General features: G+C 52.9%; 1 protein-coding gene across 9 annotated transcripts in view; it reads left to right on the forward strand.

Moving 5' to 3' along the window:
- Window positions 1-1,611: 1,611 nt before the first annotated feature.
- The window catches only part of DNMBP (dynamin binding protein), a 38,105-nt gene continuing 13,409 nt past the window's right edge, over window positions 1,612-26,307 (forward strand). For 2 of the 9 annotated variants that reach the window (XM_080402319.1, XM_080402320.1), the window contains exon 1: window positions 19,514-22,397. In XM_080402319.1, the coding sequence (XP_080258445.1) occupies window positions 20,843-22,397 (1,555 nt within the window). In that variant the 5' untranslated portion in view covers window positions 19,514-20,842. The other 7 variants (XM_080402313.1, XM_080402316.1, XM_080402315.1 and 4 more) reach the window with 7 other exon arrangements.

Below are 26,307 nucleotides of genomic sequence, written 5' to 3' on the forward strand. Positions count from 1 at the left end.
GAGATGCTCAGACACTAGTGCATACCAGGGAGGATGAATCCAGGCCCTGGTCTTTGACCTGCTGCATTCACAAGCTGGGCACATGAATCCTGGCACTGGTCCTCTGGGTGTGAGTGCCATGCTTCTCCCTCAGGTAAGGACACTTGCTGCCTGTAGACCATGAAGTTAGGGGGAGGTCAGTTTTAAAGCAGTCGGTGATGTGACCAGCTTTGAACACAGTTTGTCCCACACGTAGCACAGCCATTGCTGGTTGGCAATTCCACAAGTAGGAACACAGCATTGGGAGGTGTGGTCTCCTGGCTGATGTCACATTTATCTTGATGTGCCGATGGGACTTTCTGGTAGCTGGTTTGGATTATTTGTAGTCAGACAGGTTAAAATGATACACACTGGCAAAAGCCAAGGATTGTCCTATATCCTTATGTCTTCAGACCCAAACCACATGGCTTGCTGAAGGATCTGCTTCAGCCAACACAAACTATTGGTCTGAGCACAGGAGCAACCAGGTGAAGTCTGGCAACTAGTGATGAGTAGGAGTGCAAGTCAGCTGATTTGATGTTCCTTTGAGGTAAATACCCTGAACCTTGGTCCTGTCAATGTGCAACAGGAAAGTGTGGACACTGGATGCCAGCAGTGTTCTGTGCAGGGACAGCACAAGCCACATAAGTTGTGATTGGATTAGGGAAGACATGATCCGTAGTTCAGTGAGGTGGGGTACTACAGGCTGGGTCTTAAAATGCTGCTTAGTCTGTGTGGGCGGGTTTGGAGTGGGAGCAAGAGCAGAAACAAAGCTGGTGAAAATGGTGAAAATATCTTAAGCAGGCAAACCCCTTCTAGCATTCTCCATAGAAAATAAGTAACTCCAGAGGGATAAACAGTCCCACCCATGTACCCCAGCAATTTCTTTTTCCTTGGCTGGTTTTCCCAGTCTCCCCCCTTCATACAGCCCTTCATTGCACTGGTTCTCTCCATGTCTCAAGCCTGTCCAAAAAGTGTCTCCCAGACATCCCCTTGCTCCTCCTCTTCTGCAAACACCTTTTCATCTCTTGTGAGCAACCTTTACCACCCTACCGCATAGGCAATGTTCTGCACTTCATCCCTCACTGTCACCTCCTCCTCTGTCTCTGCTACAAGATGCTAGTGGCATTTTCAGCCCTAGCAGCATACACACACTCTCTTGTAGCTCTGCCTGCTAACAGAAGCTGTTTCTCTGTCATGTCTGTTCTTGGAAAGGCAGAGCAAACTGTCCCTTGCAGGGTATTTATACAGGCTATTACAAAAAAGTGCCAGGAATGGTAAAGCGTTTAACCCTGGCTGTGAGTGATTTCAGTCTACAGAGGCCAGTATGGGCTGGAGACACTGGCCAGTTCCACATGTGCAACCAAAGCTGAATTCAGATTCTCTAATTTTGTATCTTTTGGTGACAGAAGGAAGTGAAAAAGGATGGTGGGACTGAGATGTTCAAACTTCTATGTCAGGGGTCCTCAAACTTTTTAAACAGGGGGCCGGTGCGCAGGTGAAGAGGCAGGCAGTCATATGCGGCTGCTTGTTTCCCCCCCCAACCTCCGGCGGGGTGTGGAGGGGTGGGGGGCGGGGTGGTGGGATTCTGTAAATACCGGGGGCCAGATTGAGGACCCTGGGGGGCCGTATCTGGCCCATGGGCCATAGTTTGAGGACCCCTGTTCTATGTGGTTTAACACCTCTTTCCCCTGGCCAAGCCCAACAGCATCACTCCAGATGCTGGACCCTCCTGTTTGAAGCCATGTGTCAGTGCACATTCACCCAAAAGATTTCCTGGTGGATGTGCAGGCACAATGAGGGAGACCACCTTGCATTCCACAGCTTGGCCCCATGCAGTATGCAGAAGGGTCTGCTGTTACCATGTGTCTGACCCACACATGGGAAGATATTGCTGCCCCCAACCATGGCACTAGCTCAGCTGGCTGAGCTAACTGCTCACCTCTGAGGATGCGTATGAAGCTGAGAGCAAGGAAGGGGCTCCCAGGGAGCAGCCTTAAGTTGGCTAATTCAGCTAGGCTGTCCCTGGACGGAGTGATGCTCAGCCTGCACAGAGCTGCCCATGCCACCCGCATCCCAGCAGTGTCATGGGTTGCCTAGCTGAGCCTCTTGGCTGCAGGGTGCTCTCATGTTGCCCTCTTGTGGTCCTAGAATATGTAGGACCATCTCAACTCCCCTTACTTTCCAGCATAGTCAGAGGAGAAGGATTTCTTCTCTAGAACAGGACAGCCAGCCCAGGAGGCCACAACACTCACCCTCAGAGGCTGCTGTGGGGTTGGCAGTGCAGCAGTAAAATTAGTCTCACTTGCATGCTTTTTCCCCTAGAAGAGGGTTCCTATGAGATACAACCTTCTGGAGGACTGTCTCTCTCTGGGGTGGGATTTGTTCAGCTCATTCTCCTCCCAGCTCTGAATATTTTTGTGTTGAACAGTTTGGTAATGCTCCACTTGCCCATGGCCAAGCTCTCCACACGAAAACATGGTTACAAAATGTTTCTGAGGCAGCACTCTCTTAAGCAGGGCTCTCAAAGAACTTGCCATGAACTTGGCCCCCAATGTTGCAAGTGTAGGCTAAATAGGGAGCTAAACCCTTGGACGCAACATCTGCAGTGCAGTGGTTTCACATTCTTTTGAGGCTCCAGTCAAGGCAAAAGCAGTTGACGGGTTTGTGTCAGAAGACACAGCGAACAGTCCTCCCCATCCTCTCTGGGCCACTCATGATTTTGTAGACCTCTTCCTCCACACTGCGTCCTTCTTCCAAGCTGAAGAGTCCCAGCCTACACGGTTGTTCACTGTACAGTCTGTTCCCATGCCCCTGAGCATCCTTACTGCCTGCCTCCAAACCTTATTCCATTCTCTTTTAACCTTTCTGAGATGAGGAGACCAGAACTGTATGCAGATGCTGGAGAACCATGTAAACAAAGCGAAGCCAGTCCCAGAAGAATGAACCAAAACTCTTACAATCAAAGCTGTGGGATGAGCAGAAACCCCAGTGGGGAGGGTGGATGTGACGCCATCAACAGCATCGCACCATGACAGCAGTGTGGGTCGCCGCCTCAGGAGAGCAGACGGGGAGTCAGCTCCCAGCCTGTGCACATACCGACACGACTGACAGCAGTGCGTGCAACATGCTCTGCACACCCCGCGCCTAGCTGGTAGCAAGCCAAGCTGGGATCTGGGTGGTTGCTATGGAGAAGTGTAGCTAAATGCACAAACAAGTGCCAAACAGCGATAACTGTTCTGGGGACTGAGAGACTAGGGGCTTCACAGCGTGTTGCTGAGGGATGGTATCCCTTGGGGCATGGAGGCTTTTTTTGGCCTACCAGGAAAACCAGTGCAGGACCTACTGTACTCGGTGTGCCCAACGCGTGTGATGCACAAACTGGCCTTCCCTGTCACAGTTTTCTGCTGGGGAGCTATTTGGTTTTCTTCATCTTGGTGCTCTGGCATGATCTCACGGTGTATCTAAGCAGCCAAGCCAGCTCCTAGCAGTAAAACTGAGACTGCACCAGATGGACAGCGTAGACCTACTCGTCGGCTGCTGCCGAAGCTGAAGCCCACAAGGCAGCAAGAGACTCCCAGGAGAAAGCAACAGCAGGGAAGGGAAGCCCCGGCGCTGCTCGTGTCTGCAAGGCAGCAGCGCTTTGAAGAAGTCAGAGAGGGTTTGTGCAGGCAACTGCCTGCCTTGCTCCGCACCGGGCCCCGGGTGCTCTGCCAGCACCCTAGCACGGGTGCCTGGTGCACAGGTGCTATTCCCGGCCTGGTGGCCACGGGGGTGTCTGCACCCCACGTCCCCGCACCTGGCACCCTACCCTGGGCATTGTCCCATGTCGGGGTGTCCCTGTGGGCCGCCAGGGGGGGCGAGTGGCGCTGGAAAGGGGGATGCCCCTTGTCCCCAGTGACAGGACAAGGGGCAATGGGCACAAACTACAACACAAGAAGGAACTTCTATGTGAATATCAGGGAACACTTCTTTACTCTGAGGGTGACCGAGCCCTGGGACAGGCTGCCCAGAGAGGCTGTGGCGTCTCCTTCTGTGGAGACACTGACAACCCGCCTGGACGTGACTGTGTGCAGCCTGCTGTAGGAGAACCTGCTTTAGCAGAGGGTTGGACTGGATGATCTCCAGAGGTCCCTTCCAAACCCAACCGTTCTATGTGATTCTATGTCCCCATGTCACCCGGGGTCCTGGGATCCCCAGGCTGCGGGCCAGGCCCCGCGCAGCAGCACCAAGCCCGTCCCGCCAGCCCTGCCCGCAGCCTCCCAGCCGCGGGCCGGGCCCTGCGGAGGGAGCCAGGCGGCGGGCCCGGGCGGGGCCCTGCGAGGCCGGGCGGGCACTGGGGGGCCGGGCCGGCCGGGGCCCGGGCGGGGCTAGAGGGCGGCGGGGGGCGGAGGCGGGAGCGGGACCCGTAGGGTCGGAGCGGCCGCGGCGCCCGGACGGGCCGGGAGAAGGTAGGGACTCGCTGGAGCGGTCGGGGGGAGCCGGGCGCTCCCTGCCCGCCGCCGCCCGGCCTACGCGCGCCCCCGCCGCCCGCCCGCCCGCCTCCCCCCGCCCCGCGCGCCCCCGCGGCCGCCCGGCCTGCGCCCGCCGCCGGGCTCCCGGCGCGGCCCGCCCCCCCGCCTCTGCCGCGGCCCCCGCCTCCGCCCGCCGCCTCCCGCCCCGCCTGGCGCCTCCAGTCGTCGCACGCCGTACCGGCACGCTCCCCCCGCGCCGCCCCGCCGAGGCCGAGGCCCTGCCGGTCCCGGGGGCTGCCCTGGGCCGCCTGGCCGGCCCGGGGGTGGCGGGTTCCCCTGGCCGGAGCGCTGCTCCCCCGGGTGGGCGCCGCTGCCGCAGATGGGTGCTCGCCCCCGGTGCCGGCAGCCGGGCTGAGGCCCCGCAGCCCAGGGCGCCCAGCTGGGTGCTCGCCGTGCCCGCCGGCTCCGTCCCGCGGCGCCCGCGCTGCCCTGGGGGTACTTAAGGCACTTCGGCAGCGTGGAGCAGCGGTTGGCTACAGCAGGGGCTGCCCACCTGTGTGTGTCCTGCCTGGCATCCGCAGGGATTTTGGCCTCTGGCTATGTCCGTGCGGGCACCGGTTCCGGGGGATGACCCACCACCGGGCAGGCGTGCAGCTGGTGGTAGCTGGCGCTGCCTGGGCTGCTTGTTGCCCGGGGAGCACCTGGCCTTGTGGAAGCAGTGGGGGGGTGCGGGACTTGGAGTGGTCTGGCACCATGAGCCAGGGGCGGTAGCGCTGGTGAAGGGTGGCAGAGGTGGTTGCACACAGAGCAGAAGCCGCAGGCTGCAGCGCTGTGCCTTCCCCAGGTGCTCCTTGAAGAGCATCTGCTCTGCTTGGTCAGCCTGAGAAGAGAAACTCACAAGAGTTCCCAGTTGGTTCTCACTGGCAAATGCAAATCCCCCTGCATTGCCACCAGCATGACACCCTCGCCTTGTACTTTGTAACAGAGATGAATTGGAATCCAGTGGCCTTACCAGGGGATAGAGGCTTTGCTAACGCTCAACACCTCAGAGGCTGCTGCTGCTCCTGTACTGACCCTGAGCAGTGCCTCAGCTGATCCCATCCTTGATACAATTTGGCCTCTGGGTTCAAACGTCTCTGCTGCAGTTCCTTACGATTGAAGTACTTCCCCCACCTCTGTCCTTTCACATCTTGTCCTCCTCGCCACAGTATCTCGGAAGGCTGTAGCTGTGTCATGAGCATTAGATCTGTTTTGAGGTTTGCCACGTTTCCATAACTTTTAGTTTCTTCTGAAAAGGCTTTCTCTCCCTTTGCCTCTGCCGTGCTCTCCTCCGCTTCCATTGTGGTTCTGTCTTTTCTTCTGCAAAAGGCCTGAAAGAGTTTGTAGACAGAATTTGCAGTTGTGCACATGCTTTGCCAAATACAGCCTCTGTACTGTGCTATAGGATGTCACCATCATCCCCCTCATCTTGACTCACTCCTCTGGCTGGAAGTCATGCTGGGCATTGTGTCTGCATGTGTCCTGCTTGTTTGTGAGGCCCTGCACAGTGCTGATAATGCCCACAGCTCCAAGCGGGCTTCTGCTGTCCTGTTCTTGAAATCTCTGCTCTGCCAAGGCCAAAGGTTTCAGTTCTCTCTCCAGATGTTCTGCTTAGGATTAGCAGTGATGTTAAAAACCAATACAAACATACAATGATTTTAGAGAAATGTTAACTTAGTAATGGGACAGGAGGAACTGAGCAGTAGGGGAGAGGAAAGGAGTGACACTTGCAGTCTGCAGAGCACTGGCTCTGCTAGCCATTGTGGAAGCACGGCTGTGTGACGTCTCGGGGTTCTATACGCAGTTGAGGTGTCCCTGCAGTGATGACTGTTCAGACAGACTTCGTGATGGTGGTGATGTGAGCTTGGGTGGGACAGCCTGAATTGTGATTACCTTTGCACTTCACTACCTTAACTGATAATTTCCCCTTGACCTCCAGCAAAAGTATTTTTCTAATCATGTTCTAAGGATTGCTTAACCCCACTTCTGAGTGACACAGCTTTTATTTTTAGAACCGTTCGGTTGGGAAATAAAATCTATTGCTTTCTTCTCAGGAGCACCTAGGGGCTCTGAAAGGAAGAGGTACACGTGTTACCAGGTATCAGCAGAATCCCTGCCAGGGATTTAGGTTGTTTGGAGATAATGAGCAGCACAGAACAGGAGTGATGGCGGGCAAAGAGCAGAGCTTCAAAGTCAAACTCAAGTAATTTCCAGATTTCTGGACTCCCTGCCCAGCAACCAAAGCACCATAATGGGCTTCTGTCCAAAAGCTATCTTGAAAAATATGGTTCAGGGTGCAAAGTCAAGTGTTCCAGTGTTAAGGAATGTCCTTGTAGCCCCAGTTCAACCTGTTTTGGATATGTACTCAAGGTATAATGACTAATTTTGCATTTGTATACTACTTACCCCCAGTAGCCCAGCCATGGTACTGCACAGCAGAAGTGGTGCTGCTCTTGGGGTTTTGTCTGTTCCTGATTGTAAGTTGTGTCATTGTAGCCTGTCTGAAAAAATGGCAAGAGAGACAGCCATGTGCCTCAGGGTGGGAGAAAACAGGACTTGGTAACGGGGTCTGTAAGGTGCCTGCAGCCACTCCATACAGAATTTGGGAAACTCCTGTCTCCTGAGCTGGTCTTCTGGCCTTTGCGTGCTTGGGTCCCCAGTGCCAGAGATTAAATATCCATCACAGTCTCCTTGCTCACATGTTTTGGCAAGGTGTTCTGCTTTGCATTAAAAATTGATGCTGTGCTCTACTTTCCAGATTACTTTCATTTGCTTGTTGTCTGGCCCAGCACAAGCTCTTCTTCCTTCCTCCCCACGCTACGCTTACCCCATGCAAATGCCACCAGCGTGTCCTCAGCCACGTCCTGCAGTGGATCAGGTGAAAACACTGTGACAGCCAGGGCCCAACTGGAGAGAAGTGGTTTGAACAATTTGTGTGGTATGTGGCAGACCTCTTGTGGCAAATACCCCAAACCATTGCACATGTGTGGTGGGAAGCCACAGCTTGCTTAAGCAGCCCTTGTCCTTGGTTGTCCTGGATCTGGAGGGCTTGATGATCCAACCTAGAGCTGTTAATTTCAATGATTTTTGTATAGCAGATCACAGATTAAGCAAAAGAAAATATTTCTTTTTAAAGTGAGGAGATTCTTCTTCCTCCTGTGAGCCATATGGGGTTAGGATGTGGAGTGTAGAAGAGATCTCATGTTTCCCACTGTGTGAAGCTCAGCGGAGGGACTCTGGGATCTGCTGAGGCAAAGAGTTCCTAACGAGAGGCTGCAGCGGTCAGTATTTCCCTGGTGAGAGAAGGCTCCTTTCCTCTACACCATTAGTTGGGGTTTTGCCCTGCTTGCTGTGTTGTCCGTTCTGTCAGGATTTATAGGGTCAGCTCTGCAGTTTGCTGGAGCCCCAGTCCCTGCACTGGCACTATCTCCAGCCAGGGCCCAGGCAGCCTGGCTCAACAGGGTATTGTTTATTCCACCCAGGAATGTGCAGGCGAGCAAGGACCTCCGGGAGTTACAGTGTGACATGTTCTGCTCCGAGCAGGGGGAGTGACTGTGGGTGATGGCAGCTCTGAAGGCTGGTGTGAACAGTTGGGGCATGCTGATGTGCAGGCAATGTCCTACTCTTGAAGTGTGGATGAGGACTGTGCGGGCTGGGCAGATGCAGTGGGATAAGGAGGAGGGAAAGAGGGCTGTCCAGATTTGGAGACCACAGGGAGCAACAGCGGGAAAGGGTAGGAATGCCTTGGCATGGAGTTGGTAAGCTTCTGTGCTTGTCACAATGATGTGAGAAGGCAAGTGTCACTCCTGGTTTCCTCCCACTGCATGTTAGGTACTGATCCTGCAGCCTAGAGCACAGCAAGAGCTGCAGCAGATCTGTTGTTGAAACCGGACCCAGCAGCTGGAGGGTGCGCTGAACGGGGCCAAAGGGGTCTCCAGCTCTGGGGATGGATTGCATTTTCAGTGAACAGGCATTGAGCTATAATGAGTGGAAGGAGTCATGAAAAGACCTTGGTGAAACTGATGGAGTTTTTAAATTTAAAAAAAAAAGTTCACTGGCAGTATTTGTTTAATATTTTTAATATTAATTTCTTTAATAATTCTGCAACAAATGACTTATGAACATTTCTGGAAATCTGACTCCTTCCTGGTCTGCTGCTCAGACAGGCTTGAAAGTTTTTATAGAGGTTGAGGTGTGTGCTGCACAAGAATTCACTTGTCCCTCTTGTGCAAACCAATTGTGCCTGTGGAAGCCCACACTGCAGTTTTGGTCAGTCTGGTGAAATGTTAGTTTTTCAGTTACAGTGCTATTATGCTGACCATACATAGCTAACAGCAGTGCTTCTTCAGTGAGAAGCTGAAAAGTATTATTTAGAGGGAAACAACTGGTGGTAGTGCCTGTGAAGTCTGGTTTTCTTGCTGCTAAATTTGTGGTATCTATCCATTAGTACTGTTTATCTCATGATCTGATCAGCACTTTCATTATGTCTGCAGATTAGCTGTCTGCAAACATTTTGTGTCTCTCCTTTTACGGGGCTGTTAATAACTTTTTGTAATCAGCCTAAAATGGTCTCTTCATGTTGCTGCCTTATCTCTTTAAATGCTTGAAATCCTTGGTTCAGCATCTCTCAGCAAAAATAGGGAAGAAAGAACTCCCATTTTTAAGGTACAGAAACTCACCAGACTCATTTGCTCACCCTTACCATCAAAAGGATGCAAAAAGGGCATTTATGTCACTATTTTCAGTAGTCTGCTTCCATCTAAGTGATGGCGCTTTGAGCAAGTGCCTGATAATTATTTGGTGCTGGTGAGTCCATTATCTGAGACTTCTTACCCTGCCCAATTTCTGCTGCAAAAAGAGAGGAGGGATACAAGAGGATGTCAAGAGTCAGTATGTAAATGCCTTCTCTTGGCTGCTGTGGCTTGACCCAGTCTGTGCTGAAGGTCTCAAAACAATATTGTAACAGTTAATAGCCGTCGTTTGGTTCTGGACCCTCCTTTCATCAGGCCAGACAGGCTCCAGAGCTAGCAGCAAAATGGGATAGGCAGTCTTTCATGGAGGTAACGTTAATGTGTGCTGAGCATGCAGGCAGGCAGGCTGGGAGGAGTGATTAATGCCCTGGGAATCCACTCTCTGCCTTGCTGCACAATGCTGTTGTGTCAGGGCTGGAGTTTGGCACCAGGCAGGCTGCAGTTGCACGCCAGGAACATGTGTTACCTAGTTTGTGCAGGACCAGGCAGCGAGACAGTGTGTTCTCAGCGGGGCTCACTCGCTGCTGCGCTGCAGCTTCATACTTGCACAGTGAGGCTCTCTTTGGATATGGGTCTGCTGCTAGGCGGGGGCAGGAATCCTGTAATTCGCAGTCCTGACCTCTGCCAGCAGCCTGAAGTCCCAGTGTTTGCTCAGTTGTGGAGTCCTCCCTCCCCCCCTCCCCCTAGCAGGCAGGGATCACCCATCCTTGAGGTGAGAGGGGATGGTGCTTGGCCAGCTGTCAGAAGCCGTGACTCACTGGGGATCACAGGCGGAGCCCAGCTCTCCCTGCAGTCTTCCTTTCCTGCTGGAGCCTCTTCGCGAGCTGTTCCTGAATGTTTGTTTTCACCAGATCTAGGGTGGATCTGGGAGAAGGTTGCGTCTACCATTAAGCCAGAAGAGTTGGTCTCAGTAAGTTTCTAGTCTGGAAGATGCTGGGAGGCTTCCTTCTCGAGGTGAAGGCTTTGAGAAAACATTGGCAGGCAGCTCTTCAAGGAGTAAGACAAGCCGAAGGTCCTGGAAAACATATTCTTTTGTGTCCAGTTCATGTTATGGAGCAAGACTGATTCGCTGCTTTCAAATATAGGGGCATAGTGTCTAGACTCAGATGGAGTCAGGGGGTGATCCTGCTCTTCTTCATACTGCTGAGGGAGCACAATCTTGTTGGGATTCTTTTTTTGGCAGTTTCAGAAGTTACATCACGCTTTCTTACCTCATGGAGTGCCTGTCAGGGAATGCTTTTCACATGAATATGTTAGTGCCCATATTTTAATGGCAGAACAGCTGCAATCCTGCCTGCCCCATCTTGGATCCTCTGTTTCATTGGAAAACCTTGCACATTTTAATGGTCCCCAGAGCTGCAGGTGAGTTAAGGAAGTGGTACTGCTGTTTTCAGGGGCAGGAACTGAGCCCTGGGCAGTGGGAAGGCTGTATCCTCAGCCCCAGTATCTGCAGCAAAGCCAGGGTTTGGGTCTGCAGCACATGGGCTGTAATCCTTGCAATCCTTGGTCCACTCTTACATCTTTGGTCAGAAGAAATGCAAGAAATCTCACTGTACCATCATGTGCGCCTGGAGAAACTACTCCATGGCAGCAATTACATCTGCAGTACTTTTTTCCTCCTTTGCTCAGTGCAGCTGTGAAGTTTTCATATTCAGAGTCTAGCAAGGATTCCTAGGACCCTGAGCTCAGCTGGCAGCCGATCTGCAGGGTGCAGCGCAGCCCCAGGTGCCTGCAAGGGGCTGCTACTGCTACGCCTGTTGCTGCTGCTGTCAGAGCATGTAGCAGCCTGTCGCAGCCACCCCACCTTGAACAAGGCAATGATCCTTTCTTCAGTGTTTGTCTTTAGTGTTTCCAAGCTAGTTGATGGCTCTTCCATCTTTTTCCCTGCTCCACATAGTCATGTTTTTAATACTGTTACTCCTTCTGCCTCAGTAGGTTCCTGCTACCCTGAACTGCAGCTCTTTGTGCTCCTGATTCACTCCAGTCCATTCATCTCTTTTTGGTGGCGAAGTGCTGTCGGCTGCTGGATATTGGGCTCTTTGTTTGTACAGCCAGCACAGCGCTGGCTACAAAGGGACAGCCTGTGCCCTAAGGAGCCCACACGCTACGGGGAAGGCAGTGGAAAGCAATCGGAGTGGCGGGCAGGACGGCAGAGGTGAGGGTGGCCAGGGGCCGCGGTGCAGCGTGCTGGCTGCAGCAGGGACACACTGGGGGTGGGGAGGGACGTGCTGAGGAAGCTGTTCCTGCCGAGCACAAACCCGCTTTGTTCCCAGGAGGTGAGTTGGACTGGATAAACAGAGTGGTCCTGTCAGCAGAAAGCCTTTCCCTGGCTGGCTCCCCCACTGGCACTCTCACTGGAAGTTGGCTGCACCTCATCATCGGGAATGTTTTTCTCCTCCCAGTGTTAGCTTCCCTTCTTCCTGACTCTCCCGGGCTCAGGTGGGCCATGCGCGGCTTATGGACAAATGGGGTCCCCGGGGGCCCTGTGTGTTTGCTGTGGGTGGTGCTGTGTGTTGTCACTGTGCTTTTTCTGCTTGGAGGGTGACCATCCACCGTGCGCGGAGGCATTTTGGGAGGGAAGGACATTGGGTCCCATTGCAGTTGTGCCTGACCGGATGGAGCAGAGACTCTGCTTGTAATGCTGGAGGAAAGCAGGCTGTGTAGGGGGGGCTGGTGGGGGCATGCTGACGTCGCAGTGTTTCACAGGGCTGGGCTCTGAAAGCACCTTGGAGAAGTGTCAGCAGTGTCGTGCTTTGCCTGTAATTGCAGTGGGACAGGAAGATAAAGGGAAGCACTCACTGATCTGAGGTGCAGATGTAGAGGAATAATCTTAGTGTTTCTGGTTGCCTTGGACGGATGCACCTTTCAGTTCCCCTCCCGAGGGGTCTGGGAAGAGGGGAAGGAGCAGCTGAAGCTGCAGGACTGTTGCTGCCTTGGTGTGTAAGTCTGCTTGGTACAAAGCAAAGATGATACAGTAAAGTGTCCTGGCTCGCCAGCTGCTTCCAGAGGAAGGGGGAGTTCAGGACATAGCCCTTGATGAGGATGTCTTTGCCTGCCTTCAGGTCCCCTGCCGGAAGGCATTTCAGCCTTGGCTTCCAGAGGCTTGGACAGGGTCTGCACCCTCATCTCAGCCTGGCTTCTACCAAAAGCTGTGGTGAGGCCTCCCAGGGCATGGCTGAGCGTGGTACCTAGAAGGCAGAAGGGGCATTTTCAGCCAGGTCTGAGAAAGCCCAGGCTGGGTGGACCCAAGCAGAGACAGGAAGAGGATGGTGGAGTGAGCTTGCCTGAATGGACTTTGTGCCTCTTCTCTTGCTGGGCAGAAGTATGACGCTGCTCCAGCACATGGTTCCTGTGGCCCCGACTGATGGCATGGGGAGGGGGATGCCTGTGCCCATCCTGCCAGAGCATACATGGTGGGATCATGTGAGTGAGTGGTGCTCTCTGCCCACCTGGCCCTGGCAGGCTCAGGGCCCTGCCCTGCATGTCAGGGAAATGCTGAGCTTCCTCCCCTCCTCTTGCTTCCTTCCTGATGGGAATTCACTTCCAATTTTCTTGCTGTTTCTCCCCCCACTGCAGCAAAACCACGTGTCCCCACAGAGATAGCCAGCGGGGCTACACAAGGCATGTTAGACCATGGGGGCTGCATTGCTGGAGACCCTTGGTTCCTGCAGCATGCTTCACATGGCAAGGGGTTTCAGGGAGCTCAGGACAGAACCCCCTCACACTGTTCCTGCCTTTTGTGCTCAGGAAGGGTTTTGCTTTCTGAGCATATATGTGATAATTTCAGGTGTTTCTGGCTGCTAACAAACTTCTCTCTGTGTCTCAGCCTGAGGTACTGATCCGCCTCCAGACCCCACACAATGGAGGCTGGCTCCGTGGTACGAGCAGTCTTTGATTTCTGTCCCAGCGTCTCTGAAGAGCTGCCCCTCTTTGTGGGAGACGTCATTGAGGTGCTGGCCGTGGTGGATGAGTTCTGGCTCCTCGGCAAGAAGGAAGGTGTCACAGGTAAGAGCTGAAAATGCCTGTACCTGGATCCATAATGTGCCAGCTAAACATCCACTTCATGAGCACACCTCCCCTTGGCCAGCACTGTGCAGGACCAGGTCTGATTTACTAAATCTTTCAAAGGACTTTGCTTGGGACTGAGGGCACGGGTTGCTGCTACTGGTCTCCTGCCAGGTTTGTGTCAGCTATTCATACTGCTCATTTGTTGTTTTTTGAGAGAGATTAGTGGAGGGTCAGTTCTCAAGGAGGTGAGAGCTTCACAATACTAGTTGCTCTGTCCTCTGTGGGGAGACAGCCCGTTTCCTGACTAGTTTATGTGCTGATCTGCTGTGGCAGTGGAAGGGGAGAGAGGAAACAGATGCACTGAGAGCGGAAATGCATCCACATCCAAGTGACCTTGTCAGGTCAAGTCAGTGGGAGATGCAGCAACAGAGTCCATGTGTCCCTCCAAGCACTCTGACGCAGCTCCACTTCCTCCTTTCCACGTTAAAGCACTTTCCTGCACAAGCTGCCATCAATATCTGGGCACCTGAAATAGTGTGCAAGTCTCTTAAATTTTTGGAGGGGTGTGAGAAACTTCTGAAGCAGCAAACTGCTCTTAGTGAAACACTTCAAGTCTTGTGGTCTCTGTTTAAGCAGCTCTTTCTCATCTTAATACTCATGTTGAGAGGATATGTGAGCTCTCAGGGAGATGAAAACCAGGCCACTTCAAAGCGTAAGCCTGTGTTCAGCATGAGGGTGGGACTGGAGTTTCATCCCTGGCCATGGAGATGGGGCTGCTATTGCAGCAGCAGTTTGGACGCTGCTAACAGCTGTGAGCTGTCGTCTCCTGGCTAAAACAGAGATGGACAGGAGCAAAAGTGAAGAGAGGGACTTCTCTCCTGTGCTCCATGTAGCTGATAAATGGCACTGAATGAATGGGCACCTGATCCTGCTGCTGCTGCTGAAGTCACTGGGCACAAATTACTTCTGTAGAAATCACCAGTATCTTCTTGACCACAGTTTTGTCTCCCAGCATAACTGATGTGCTTGTTGTCAAGAAGATGAAGCTATTAAGGAATAATAAACAGATGTGTGTCATAGCTCAAAGATCAAGAAACATGCTAAAGTCAAACCAAATGGTTTTTAATGACCTGTAACTCAAAACCCACTTGCATTCCTGCTTTCCTGTGGAACAGCTGTTGCAGTTTTCTGCCCAGTTTTCTAAGCTGAAGTTGTAGGAATTGAAAAAGCACTTTTGAATAGAAACTGTGGAGGTGCTGCAGCCTACCAATAATAATACTCAGAACTCTGTGGGGAATAACTAATGTAGCTCTGTGACTTTCTTTGTAACAGCATTAGGTTGTTTCCATGTACACAGCAGGAAACTAAAGACATGGAAAAAGAAGTAGAGTTGGTTAAAACTGTGAAGGAAGCCACTGAGGTTAGCAGCCTGTTGGATGCTCATTGCACCTCAGGTTAATGACAGCAGATGCCAAACTGCCTAAACCGAGTGCAAAGTTTTGGGTGTCTAGGATATGGTGTCTCCAGGTTTTACTGAACAACGTGGATGCCATATGAGGTCATCAAGAGTGAATGCCAGAAGTGCTACTAGCCCATACTCTATCGTACCCTATTGCCACAAATTACAAAAGATGGGAATGACATTTTTAGTGACCTTTGCAGTGGGCTCTGCCACGTCACGTACAGACTGAAATTAGTAGCTGAGTGCTATCTTATGATGGCCGACAAGTGTGCACTGCCCCGTCTTGCTGTGGCCTTCTCGCAATGCTGGGCATCCAGCAATGGGTGCCATGGTGAAGTAGGTGCACAGAGGTGATAAAGTGGGGAAGGCCTCTGGAGACTCAGCAACACTGAAGCTGTGACAGAGCCTGTCACTCACAGATGTGGTCATCCCGAGTGTTGTGACCTGATTTCTGTGCTGAGGCCACATAGGGCACAAGCTTTACAGAGTGAGGAGCACCAGATGGATGCGCCCAGTCAGAAGACTCATGATCCAGCATTATTGGGTCTCTCAGTCCTCATCACGGCTCTGAGTTGGGAAGCAAGCAATGAAAGCAGAGAAAACCTAGTATGTCTGTTCCCACTAACTCCATGCTGGTGGCACAGTCCCAGCAATGAACACAGCCTGCTGGTTGCCTGGACTGAGCCAAGGGCACAAAGCTTTTTGTTCTCTGTTAACTCTCAAGTATTTAAAACCTCAGGAATTCCTGACTCTCAAACTTGTTCCTCTTCCACCATGCTATTGAGGCACCCTGGGTAGCTGGGTATTTTCCTTTAGCAAGAGATGAATAGATCCCAAAATCTGTAAGAAGTGTGGAGGGAGTGGTGGTGGGCTACAGGAAAGACTCATCGCTGACAACTGCTTCTCATTTTAGGGCAGTTTCCTAGCAGCTTTGTGGAACCTGTGGATATTCCCCCTTTGAAGGAGGGGGAAAAACTGTTTGTTTGTACCAGTGACTTCACATCTCAAGAGCCAGGGAGCTTGTCATTGCAGAGAGGTAATTTCCGTTCCATTCCTTTGCTTTGCGTCTCACAGCCCTCAGCTGTCTTTCCAGAAGCATGAACCTAGTCATAGCATCTTGCCTAGAGTGATGGGAGAGAGAGGGGAATTTACTAATACCTCATGACATGGGCCATGTCAAATCTACTGTGGACCTTCAGGCTTCTGCCACTCTGATACTGGTTTTTCATGATCTATCACTACTCTTGAAACTCCAAAAATCTGGATTGTCCGATCACATAAACTTACAGCTGCATTTTAACTGCTCTCCAATCCCCAAATCTTAGACTTGCATTTGAGGTAGAAATCAAAGCTTTGGTGCACCTTCATGGCTCTGCAGCCAGAAGCACGTATCTTAGATAAGTGTGTGCAACAGGCTGCTGATGCTTCATGCCCTACCCCCATTCTGTTCTCTTCTGCGTCCCTAGCATGCACTACGCTCTGTGCAGAGTGCCAGACCTCACCCGTAGCCAGGAGGGACACAGGGAGGCAGTAATAAGAGGTGGGAAGCAATCATGAGGGCAGTTTTGAACTAGTGTGTCTCATTCCTTGCAGGAGACCTGGTGATTCTGGGAGGGTCCTTGGCCTCCAGCTGGCTCCAGGGCCGAAGCAGCTGGGGTTCCAAGGGCTTTTTCCCCTCATCATGTGTACGGGAGCTGTGCCTTTCAGTTCAGAGCCGTCAGCTGTCCCAGAGCACTCTTCTGGAGGTACCTGCCTACTCACTGGGCCAAGCCCGGGCTCTGATGGACCTGTCTGCTCAGCTGGAGGAGGAACTGGACTTCAGGGAAGGGGATGTGATCAACATTGTTGGTGTTCCAGAGCCTGGCTGGTTCGAAGGCGAGCTCAGAGGGCGCAGGGGCATCTTCCCAGAAGGTTTTGTGGAACTGCTTACTCCTCTGCGAGCATCAGGAACCTCAGCAGATCCAGAGCCCACAGAGGCTTGTGACACCAATGGGACAGTGGAGATGCCCCGCAAAGAGGAGGAGGAGGAGCCAGGGAGCACTTACGGTGTTGCCCTCTATCAGTTCCAAGCCCTGGAGTCCAAGGAACTGGATTTTGATGTGGGTGACAGAATTCGGATCGTAGGCATTCTGGAGGATGGGTGGCTGGAGGGGGAGCTGAGAGGGAAACATGGCATCTTTCCACACAGATTTGTGCGGCTGGAAGCCTCTGAGGCTTGCATGGAAAAAGCAGGTGCTGGGGATCCCCAGGGTGGAGGCAGCTGTGGAGTGACCATCCATCAAGGCCCAGAAAGCACCTGCTCCAAAGCTCTTCCTTTGCTGGGGAAGGATGGCAGGGAGAAGGAGGATGGCTCAGCTGCATACCCTGAGCCTGACAACATACTGTCTCACAAGGCGGGGAGGTCAGAAGATCCCCTTGGCATTGACTTGAGACAGCATCAGGCCTTGCCCAGCACAGGACACCAAGGGCCATGTCCCAAAGGCACAGCGGACTCCCTCCCCTTTGACTGCATGAAGGCAGTCAACGGCCTTCTCCCCTCTGCTCAGCTGCCTCCCCAACAGGGCAACAGGCCTGGCCAGGCGGGTGGGTTGGAGCATGAGGAGACCGTTTCAGCCTCCTCAGGAAACTCAGAAACTCACGCCCTGCCTGAGCATGATGGAGGTAGTCCCACTGTGACCCCGCAGGCTCCTCGCTCCCCGCAAGATTCCTGTGGGAGCCAGGTGATTTCTTCTAACAGCTGGGTGGTGTCGGAGCCCAAGGAGAGCCAGAGCAGTGCCCAGGACCTGGACAATTGGGTGGACGGTCAACAGGAGAAGTCCAAACCTGGTTCCTCCAGCTTGGGAGGTGCGCAGGTGGGCCTGGACACATGGGCTGGGAGCTGGGGGGAATGCTGCCTGCTCACAGTGCAGGGGGACAGCTGCACGGACCTCGACTCCAAATTGACAGAGCAGCTGGCGCAGTTTGAGAAGAGTCTGTCGAGTACTGGTGCTGAGCAGGACAAAGTCTCCCGCCATTTCTCTATCCTGGACTACAGCTCTGAGAAGGACATTGTCCGTGGGTCTCCTGAGTCTGCACCCCACGCCAGGCAGCCGGAGAGGAGGAAGGCCCTGAGGCCACCTCCTCCTCGGCCCAGCAGCCTTGCAACAACTCCTGTGCACGTGCTGGATGGCCAGGTGCCCAAAGGCAGGTCTCTGTCCTTCTCAGTCAAGCCCTCCCGGCCTGCACCCCGGCCTCCGTCAGGCAACCAGCGGAAAAACATGGCCCCTGCACAGCTTCAGCCCAGCACCCAGGAGCAGAGAGTGGAGGAGGGATGCGAGGACTTGACACAGGCAGGATCAGCTTCCCCCTGCTCCATTCTGCTGATGAGGATCGGAGAGGTGGAGCGAGACCTGGAGGCTTATGGCAAGACCCGCACTGAGCTAAGCCTGATGCTGGAGGAGCAGCAGGATGAGCTGGTGAGGGCAGAGACCCTGGAGAACCTTGAGTTCTGTGACTCCAACATCGAAAGCCTCAGCGTGGAGCTGCAGGAGCTGAGAGGTAAGTCTGCAGTGGCATGGGATGGGGGTGCTTCAGAGGGACGGCTGGCCCATGCTGCATACAGGCACTGTTGGAAATAGGCTTCTCTTTCTTTCTTTAATTTCTGATTTTGGTAATTTTGTAAGTATTGTTGCGATACAAATCATCATGATTTTGCCTCAAGAGAACCACAGTGCCATTCTCTGGACCTCTCTCAGCCCTGGCTTTCCCCACCCCTTTTGCTTCCATCTCTCCTATCTCCCCTTCTAGTCCCACCATACATCCAGAGCCCTCATCTGATCCATTCCCTAGTGTGTCCTTGCTCTCAAGCAAAAACACAGCTGGTGCTTCTTCAGCCTCCCTGCCTCATCCCCTCTTAGCTGTAGGGGAGTGAGCAGGAGCGTCAGAGTGGCTTTGCTGATGGTCCTGCAGTTGAGATTTGAGTTGATGTCTGTGGTGTGACTGCCCTCAGCCTGTCAGGGCACTGGGTGTCCTGTGGTTTCTGCTCTGGTGGTGATACAGACCTTTGGGAACTTACCACACAAATCAGAGGGAATGCACAGAAGGGCACTGAACCTGACCTGGGAGTGGGATGGGTTAGTAGGCAAAAAGTAAAGCCTGCCCCTGTGTTCCTGCCACCTGTGGAGTCCAGGACAGGAAAATGATGCTGTGCTGTTTGTAATATCCAGAAGGAGCTTTTAATTGTGGCATGTCTGTAGCTGAAAAGGTGAATTTTGTCCATGCAGCCCAGAAAAATTACTCAGGGAGGAGGAATTTGCCATCATTATATCAGCACATTTGGGCTCTGAAACCCAAAGATGCCATATAAAGGTCAGTGCTGTTAATTGTGTTATACTTGATATTACAGTACACAAAGTGGAAAGACGAGATCACGTACATCTCCCACAGTCCCCGTCCCAGCTTCTCCCAGGAGCTCTGACATAGCAGTTCTGTTACCGAAACCCACGATGTGCAGGAAATGTGGGCACTGCATGCAGGAGGTGGAGTGAAATGCCAGCTCCTGCCTGGAGATTACTCACTTTGACTTCATTGCCTCCATCCTCCCACTGCTTAATCAGTGCTGAGGAGCACAGGCGCTTTGCTGCAGGATCGTGTCTGATGCAGAGCACATGGGAATGAAGGCTGATATGGGTGTACCAGGGAACCAGGGTGACAGACAACCTCCGAATCAGTAGCATGCGAGAGGGATGTTTGGAAGGAGACTTTGGGGATTTGAGGCTAGGTGAAATAGCTTGAAGGTAGGAAGAGGAAAATCTAGGCTGGGTCTCAAGGGAAAATTTCTGATGGGATGGATCTTGCTGGGACATGCCTCCTGCTGTCCCAGTGGCTCCTGACAGAGGATGGATCCTGCGGAACCTGTGCTCTATTAGTTACTGGAACTGGAAGTTTTAGTCAGGCACTAAACTATCTGAGAAACTATCCTGAGACATCCTACCCATCAACTTACCCCTTGGCAGTCCTGGAGAATTTTTCACAGCTTCAAGAGACCTGAGGATTTATGTGTAACCTCTCTGGTCCTGTGATAAAGATGTGCCCTACCCAAGCTCTGTCACATCCCTCCTAGCACATCTGAGCGTCGCCAGGGAGCATGCCTCAGGCCTGCTAGCCCAGCTTTAGTGCAGCAGGCCAGATCAGTAATGCGGTGTTGGATCAGCTCAGCAAAACATGTTTGCAGCATGCCTAAAGCATAGCCTCTACCTTGTCGCCATTAGGGAAGCATGGAGGCACGCTGGAGGGAGAAAGGTTTTCACTAAGCATTGAACAGCAACCAAAGTAGGGCTGCATGGTCCTGGGGGAACCCAGCCCCTTGGTTTATCCTTTGGAGAGCCAAAGGAAGAGCAGAAGATACGTGGTTTTCTAAAATACATGTTTGAAATCTGCAGGTTGCTTTTTGGGTGCATCTTGTGTGCACGCTGAAGGTTTCACTGATCACCAGGCTTGGGCAGGGTTAGTGCTTGCCCTCCTGCAGTTGGAATAGGTGGGTCCATTGGTTTTGTCTTCTACCAACTGGGAGTATTGGCTGGGCATTCCTAACAAATGTTGCAAGAACCTAAGATGTGGGTGGTATTCATGGACTCTTCTGCTTTCTGTCTAGGGCGTGTAGTGGTTTCTTAGAGGAGCTCCTGCATTTGGCATGGAAAACTGGGAATATGTTGTGCCCTGCAGTGAGAGGTGTTACTGGAGTGTGTGTTTCTATGCCTCCTGGAAACTTTTATTGTGTGTTGGCACTGGACTCCATAACGCAGATAGTCCTTTCCTGTTCCTGTCAGTGTTCCTGGTCCTATCAGACCAGCCTTTTGCCCTGGAGCATGGAACCTGGCAGCTGTGGCTGCATGGCACTGTGTAGATGCTGCTTGGGGATGCTCTTATCATGCAGAGAGCTGCTCCTCTCCTGCTTTTCCCAGGACCTGTGGGTGAGGGCTGGGAAAATGATGGGCTCAGCACCAGGTTTGAGCCAGAGGCAGCTTGAAGGCCTCGGTTTCCCCCAGTGAGGTGTGGAGCAGAGCCCAGCCTCTGCTAGACCACATCGTTCAGCCTCCATGCCAACGGGAGCATGAAGACAGTGGAAGGAGATGTGGTATTCCCTCTCTGGTTTGTGGCTTCCTGCGGTCTCACTGTTTCCCTTCCCTGAGGACGTTGGTCTTGGGGCTGGGCCTCCACATGCTCCAGTGCCCTCCTTTTCCCTGCCTGTGAGCCGCCTCCGGAGAGGCTTTGGCAAAGCCGCGGAGCCGGTTTGGGCGGTGAGAGGCTGCCCAGCCCAGCCCCGGCCTCCCTCCTCGGGGCTGGTTACTGATTACTTGGGGCAGCAGGTGGAGGAGGCCAGGGCCGGCGGCGATTGGCCCTTGTGCCTCTGCGTACCCTTGGTGGCTGCTCTCAGGAAGCAGTACCTGCATTTCGCTTGGGACTTGGGACGGGACGGGAGCGCTGGAGCAGAGCGAAGAAGTTTGGGACGGGAGCGCTGGAGCAGAGCGAAGAAGTTTGGGACGGGAGCACTGAAGCAGAGTGGAGAAGTTTGGGACAGGAGCGCTGGAGCAGAGCGGAGAAATTTGGGACAGGAGCACTGGAGCAGAGCGGAGAAGTGGCGTCAGCCCAGGCTTGGGCTTCTGGAGCAGGTAGCAAAGGAACTCAGGCCCTGCACCGCACCTGGCAGGACTATGTGCACTTATCCTGGGACGAAGCATGGTGTGGAGGATCTGAGGCAGGAGCCACAGCTCCTTGGCTGTGACTATGAGGGCTGTTGTGCTGTGTGGAAAGAGGTTTGCGGCAGTGACAAACCCAGGGCGAAGAGGCAGTGTGCAGGCTGCCAGCAAGCAGACAGTGGCTGGGACGGTTACAGGAGAGGGGAGGGCATCTCTGTGGACCAATGGAGCATGAACGGAGATTGTGGAGGTTTTTGGAAGGGGGATATCCAGTATAAGGACTGCAGGAGAGCAGATGGTGCTTGGGAAGGCAAAAGCCAGGATATAGATGGTAGAAACTATAGGGTGTATGAGAGGGAGGATGTTCAATACAGAGACTGCAGTTCTGAGATAAGAGAAGGGTGGTACAGAATGGACAGAGTACCTGGGAAATACAGGGAGAGGAGAAGGCAGTATAGAGAGGATGGAGGCAATCAAGTATATAGGGAAGGGGAAAACTGGTATAGAGAGGGTGGAGGCTCTGAGGCATATGAAGAGCAGGAAAGGTGTTACATAGGTGTCAGGGACCAAGCAGACCAAGAAGACACTGAGCGATACAGGCAGTCCAAAGGCCATGTCATGGACCACAGCAGTCTGGACAGAGGTTGTGAAGCTCCTACATTTGTGGTCTGGTCCTCAGGAGACAGTAGTGTGAGCCTGCAGTCAGGCACCTGCTACACACAGTCCAAGACACAGGATATCAACAATTATGGCTGTGGGGAGCTGGAAGAAGCAGCCGCAGGACCCAGGATGTCAGCCAGGAGCAGCAGCAGAGCAGAGCGCTCGAGGGTACGCACGGGCCGGCCAGACTGGAGCCAGGTCTGGGAACAGGAGGCTGAGGAAACAAATAGGGTGGGCTCCGTGCTGCAGCGAAACAGCTTCTACAGACGGACGGCTCCCAGTGCCCTACGGCACTCAGAGTTTGTGCAGACCAGGAAGAAGCAGCAAGGTATGTGGGGAAATGCTGAGCGGTTGCCTTGGGTGTGCCTTTGCCTTGCCTTGGCACCTGGGCAGCACCAGGAGTCTGGCACAGGTGGGTGGTCAGCACAGCCGGGCTCTCATGGGAAACCCTGGGGCTTGCTGAGATGGGCATCATCATCGTTACCCCTCTGTACAGTCATCAATCTGCCCTGCAAGGGCTTTTGCTCCCCGTTCACAGAGGCCGAGGTGGGAGGGAAGCACAGGCAGCACAGACCCACAGCTTACTGCCGTCCTTTCGGTCACTCTGTCATCTGTGCCCCAAGTGTTTTGGGTACACTCTAAAACCTGTGGAGCTGATTCATCTGCTCTCTCAGGGCCCTGAGGAGGTTCCTCATGGAGGAAAGGGTGAGGTGCTGGGATTATTTCCACTGCCTGCTTTATAAGCCATCGTGAACACATTCTGTGTGTAGGAATCAATTCCTGACCTTCCAGAGGGCAGGTATGGCAGCTTTTCACAGGCAGCGCAAAGCAGGAAATAGAGGAAGTTGTTTTAGCACTGAAACATACGTGGAGGACAAGTACTTGTGGTTGCATAACTACACATGGGCAGGACATTGAGGCAGTTGTGTGTCAGGGGCTGTCACAGATGGCAGTGGTACCTCCTGCATCTCCAGCCCCTCGGTATACCAAGTGGTCCCTTGCCTGTGCTACAGCAATTGTGTGCCCTGTGTCCCTGAGCCATCCGTGGGTCTCCAGTCCCATCAGCCAGCACCCCTGGAGCTGGAGAGATAGAAGAGCTGGAGGGCTCAGGCTGTCTTGGCATGGGCAAAATCATTCCATTGATGCTGTGGCTGGGACAGAGTCAGCTGCAGACAGCTTTGTGGGGCTTGGCTCGCTGTTGCAAGAATATTAATATGTGTTGGGGAAGGGGCAGCTAGATGGTAGGGTCTGGGCAGAGGGACCAAAGGAGCCCTTCTTGGTAGACAGGCCTCCCTGCTGGGCAGCCAAGTGTCTGAAAACCAGTTTGCGCCTGTACCCTTTCTGCCAGCAGGCACCTGTGTGTGAATCCTCCATGAAGGGGGATTGAAATGCAGAGGACAACAGCACCACAGTACAACAGCCAAATTGATGGCAGAGCTGGAGGCTGTGGCTGCCTGTCAGCTTAGCATGAAATCTGTCCTCTGGAGGTATTTGATTAAGCAGGCTCCACCAGCTGCCCTGGTAGGGTGGGACTTTGCTCAGCTGCGTCCCCAGGGTGAGGGAAGGGAGAGGTTTTGCAGTGCCAGGATGTCCAAAGAGCAGTGGGGAAGCTAGGAGGAGCCAGGAACAAAGTGGGGAGGGAAACAGCCCACAGAGCTTTAGGAGGCTGGAGCAGTGCCAGCCTGGCCAGCTTTTGCGAGAGTTGGAGGGACAGACTGTGATGCCGGGTGAGAGCCTTCACTCCTCTGATGTTAAATGAGATGCTGCGTACACCCATGTGTGCGCTGGGAGGGGGTGCTGGATTTTATTCTCTGCTGTGGCAGGCTCAGGAGCGCAGGAATGACTGTGGGAGGTGCAGGGCAGGATGCCCTCACCAGCAGGGCCAGTGTCCCACAGCAGGAAAGGTGGGAGGAAGGCTCCAGGTGTTTTGAGACACTGTCCTGTGGCCCATTTCTGGTTGCTGTTACGTTCCTGTTATGTTCGTCCTCCTGCCCTGCTGGAGGACCACCAGCAGCCCTCCTTGGCATATAGGCTTTGCTGCTGTAGCTGCCTCAATGTAAGACCTCTCCAGCACCTGGGAGCCTCCCCAAATGCCCTTCCATCACACTTAGCAGCAGACACCCACCCTCCTGCTCAGCTGGTAGGAAAAAGTTGGCTCTGTTTTTCCCTCTGTGTTTGCTCTGGGCACCTTTTACAATGCTCTGCTTCTCTCCCAGGTTCCTCCTCCTGTCCACAGAGTAACAGAATTTAGGATCTGAAAGCCCCAGTAGAGACGAGATGGTCTGATGTTTTCTGTAAGCAGAGTTATTACACTTCTTACAGATTTCTCTGTGGTGCAGCCTGGCGACAGCTACTTGGTTAGAGCATCTCTTCAGGGATGAGACTCAGATGTGTCTGTCTGCCTGCCACATCAACAGAAGGAGAACCCACCTGTCATAGCTTTGCTGCTTAGTCACCATCACTCTTAAAGGTTTTGCATGTTAATGTGTTGCATTTCAGCTCTGAACCCCAACCTTTTTCTACTAAATTAGAACTTTTTAGTTGATATTCTTCTCAGACATGTACTGTAATTAAGTTATTTTTCAGTCTTCAGTTCTTTGTATCGAATAGAGTCTTAAAATAGTCATGGCAAAGTCTCACAGGAAGACCCTTCAGTATTTATTCTCCCTGATGCTCGCTCATTTTTCATTTCAGATGCTTCTAAAATAGTGGACTTCAGAGCTGCATGAAGCATTCTGGGTGGGTGTCAGCACTTGCTGGAACAGAGGTTTACCTTGCTGCACTCCTATGCCCTTGTCCAAGGACCCCAGTCTGGCTTTGCAGCACTTGGGGAGCTCCTGCTGAGTTTTGGCCAACCAAGTAGAAACATTACTCCCCAGGATACAGTCCTGCGTGTGGCTGCATTTCTTGTCCCCATTAATACATTAATGAATTTGTCTGCGATAAACCTGCTTGGTTTGGATAACTCAATCTCATTCAGGATACCCTGGGTCACTCAGTGACTCATATGCCTCATCTTTAGTTGTGATTCTGTTGAACTGATGTTCAGTTCTCTACATGACAGCAGTGATTTTCCATTTACTTCAGAAATACTATGTAGGATCAAGCCTAAATACAGTCCCTGGAGAACCTGATTAGGAGTGCCCTCTTTTATGGATGTTCTCCACTGGCAGTAGCTTTTCAGGGCACCAGTTAGCAAGGTCTTGTCTTTTCTTTTTAGAGGAAAGAAACAGAATATTTATTGTTTAATTTTGCCTTTTCGCCATTTGTACACCACCATATTACTTCACTTTTTTTCTGCATCGTAGCTTGGGACCATCCTCTGTTCACACTGAATGCAGTGGGGCTGGACAACCACAGGCTGTTTGGGTTGATGGTTGTAATCCTGTATGACATAGGGACATCCCCACCAAGCAGGCTCTGCACCAGACATCTTTGAGACATCAAGTAGTTCCAGTGGCCCTGGAGAAGTGTCCCTGTTCTGTTCCTTTTCAGCTCATTTTTATGGTTTGTCTGGATTTATCTCCTGCTGCGTGGTCTCAGGACTCTGCCAAGGCTGAATTCACTTCTGTGGGCTGAAATCCTCTTTTAACATTGCACCTGTCTGCTGCACCCCCGGCTTCCTTCTAAGGAGCAATGAGACACTGAATATATTCAGTCCGTTGCTTTCGGAGCAGTGGATGTATTCTGTTACAGGCTTCTTACCAATGTCCAGAGAGAGTTTTCAGCCGAGCCAGATCGTGCTCCTGGCAGCGAGTTTTAGCCTTTCCCTCAGATTAATTATTCCCTGCCCTAGTTTCATCCCCTCTCCTCTCTTGGTAGGCAGTGGCTCCTCCCCTCCTGGCGTCCACATACTTCAAATATTTGCAGCTGGTTTGTTTTGTCCTGAGTCACTGCTTGACTCTGCTGAGCTGTGAACCTGGGGCTGGGCTTGTCTTGCAGCTGGGTGCAGCTCCCGTCAGAGGTTCATGCTTAGGGAGCTGGTGCGAGGGGTTGTCCTCAGTGCTGATGGGCAGCACATCCCTCTCCAGATAGTGTTAGCAGCCTGGGTGCCCTGTGAGGGTGCGCCGTGTCGTGCTGCGGGGGATGCTGGCAGGTGAGCCCCGATGACGAGGAGTTGGGGGGCGATGTAGCCCTTTGGGTGAGCTCCCCAGCCCGTTTGTGATGGACATGCATCCTGTTGGATCTGGTCTTCATGGGTCAACTATGCTTCTAGAGTGGGGCAGGGAGAAAACCTC

This window comes from Falco punctatus, assembly GCF_963210335.1.
Source record: "Falco punctatus genome assembly, chromosome: 9".
Taxonomy (NCBI): Eukaryota; Metazoa; Chordata; class Aves; order Falconiformes; family Falconidae; genus Falco; species Falco punctatus.